The 2,303-nt window shown below is 42.3% G+C and overlaps 1 protein-coding gene across 1 annotated transcript; it reads left to right on the top strand.

The window, feature by feature from the left end:
* The first annotated feature begins 519 nt into the window (after window positions 1-519).
* dio3a (iodothyronine deiodinase 3a) lies at window positions 520-1,851 on the top strand. The gene has a single exon (XM_031758355.2). It carries the CDS (start codon window positions 550-552, stop codon window positions 1,333-1,335), a length of 786 nt encoding a protein of 261 aa, XP_031614215.1. The 5' UTR covers window positions 520-549; the 3' UTR covers window positions 1,336-1,851.
* The last annotated feature ends 452 nt before the right edge of the window (window positions 1,852-2,303 follow it).

Raw genomic sequence — 2,303 nt, 5'->3', positions numbered from 1 at the left:
CTAGTTTGACTTTGTTTTTCTCCTGACTTTAAGTTAAGAATTATGGGAAATAGAAGCTTTTTTAAAAATTGTGTTTTTATTTTTAAAGCATTCGGATTTTTTTTTTCCAGAAGTCAGACTTTTAAGCTCAGATTTTTTTATGATAAAAATTTCCTCAAATGTACCTGCTTTTTTTATTCCACGTCACATTAATGATGTTCCATATCCTTATATTTCTCCCTCAGTTTTACCTAACTTTATGCAGCCAGACTTGCTTTTAACATCTCTTTTGACATTCTGACGGTTAAAAACAAAAACAAATTATATATGAGAGACTGCCCATAACGCAGCGCTTTGGTGCACCCTATCCAGCACCGTTGGCTTTTGGCTGTGACTACAAGCTGCGGAATTGACAGAAGGTAATCCCCGCCATGTGAGGCCTCGACCCCGGTTTGGAGGCGGGGTGTGATTCATTCAAATCTGCCAGTGCTATAAAAAGAGGGGAAGTTGCAAGTAACCCAACTTCAACCCACAAGATCGTGGCATAACGCTAGACAAATCGGGTTGATAATGAATACTCTTAAAACTATTAAAAATGCAATAGTTTGTTTCGTCCTGTTGCCTCGTTTTTTGGTGGCAGCTGTCATGTTTTGGCTGCTTGACTTTTTATGCATAAGAAAAAGAGTGTTCTTCAGGATGAAGGAGCAGGAGGGCGATGCCATTGATCCTCCTCTGTGCATATCGGACTCCAATCGGCTCTTCAGCCTTGAGTCCCTTAAGGCAGTCTGGCACGGACACAAGCTGGACTTCCTGAAAGCAGCGCATCTTGGACAGGTAGCGCCCAACACCGAAGTTGTCCAGCTGGAGGATCAGCGGCGCAGCCGAATCCTCGACTACGCACAGGACAAGAGACCGCTTATCCTCAACTTTGGCAGCTGCACCTGACCACCGTTCATGGCACGTCTGAAGGCTTTCCAGGAGGTTGTGAGGGAGAATGCAGACATAGCAGACTCTTTAGTTGTATACATCGAGGAAGCACACCCCTCCGACGGCTGGATGAGCACCGACGCGCCATATCAGATCCCCAAACACCGGTGTCTGGAGGACAGGCTGAACGCTGCGCAGCTGATGCACCTGGAGGTGCCCGGTTGCCTGGTCGTGGTTGACAGCATGGAAAACTCCTCCAACGCTGCATACGGAGCTTATTTTGACAGACTTTATATCCTGCAGGAGGGAAAGATAGTTTACCAGGGTGGCAGAGGACCTGAGGGGTATCGGATCTCAGAGCTCAGAGACTGGCTGAATCGATATAGAGACGGGCTGGAAAGATCCAGTAACCAAGTTATACACGTGTAGATTAATTTTCACACTTTTAGAGCTGCTACTTAAAAATAAAACAACATATGCTGCATTTTTCAGTATTGTAACTACCCTTAGATAGATTTTCATTAATGATTTAAGTGTATTTATTTTTTTCATAAGGGACTGAATTAAAGAAATGTGCAGTATAGGGTGTCCTCCTTCCTTTAATACTGGACATCTATACATCCTCTTAGGACCCACCTGCAAAAGGTTAGTTTGTTTGGACTTTGGTGCCGAACACATGCACTTTGTATATGTCTGTATACGTTCTCTTTTCTCCTCGTGGAAATGCGCCTCTATGATTTTTTTTTTCCCCCACTCGGGACTTAGAGATGTGCGCATCACTTTGCTCACCAGTATTGTTATGAAGTTCGGTTCTTAAATGGGATAAATCCAGAGAACCGATATTGATGTTTTCCATACTAGTGAGCAGAGTGAAGATGGTTCTCTCTGCCTTGCGTGGCGCAAAAAGACTTTGTAAATGTTCCGTTTTATGGATGGTATTTTATTGTATTCAATAAATTCTTTGGTTTACTCCTTCTTTCGGGCCTTTTTATTTATTTATTTGTTGTAAGCACAATACTTAAAGTGGACAAGTTACATTATTGGTGCCTGCATGCAAGCTAGGGTTATGGTATGCGCGCGCGCGCGTGTGTGTGGCTTTTCATGTTGTTTTTACAATGAAGCATGCTGTGTATACTTTTAACTGTCATTCGGTCTCGTAGAAGAGGAAGTGCTCTTGAGAAAGATGTTTTAGATTAAATCTTTCTCAAGAGCAATAACAGAAATTTTGTTTAAATTGAATCAATTTAAATCTTTTTTTTCCCTCTAAAATCAGCCATCTGCTGCAAGCAAGTTTAGTCTCTGCAAAAAGGGTGAAATATTGCATCTGTAATTAGTGGTCAACCACTTAAACTATATAGCGGTTATGGTGGGATGGCTCTAGGAAAAGAGAGAGAGAG

This window comes from Oreochromis aureus, linkage group 19 (assembly GCF_013358895.1).
Source record: "Oreochromis aureus strain Israel breed Guangdong linkage group 19, ZZ_aureus, whole genome shotgun sequence".
Taxonomy (NCBI): Eukaryota; Metazoa; Chordata; class Actinopteri; order Cichliformes; family Cichlidae; genus Oreochromis; species Oreochromis aureus.
This window is presented reverse-complemented; position numbering and strand designations above follow the sequence as displayed.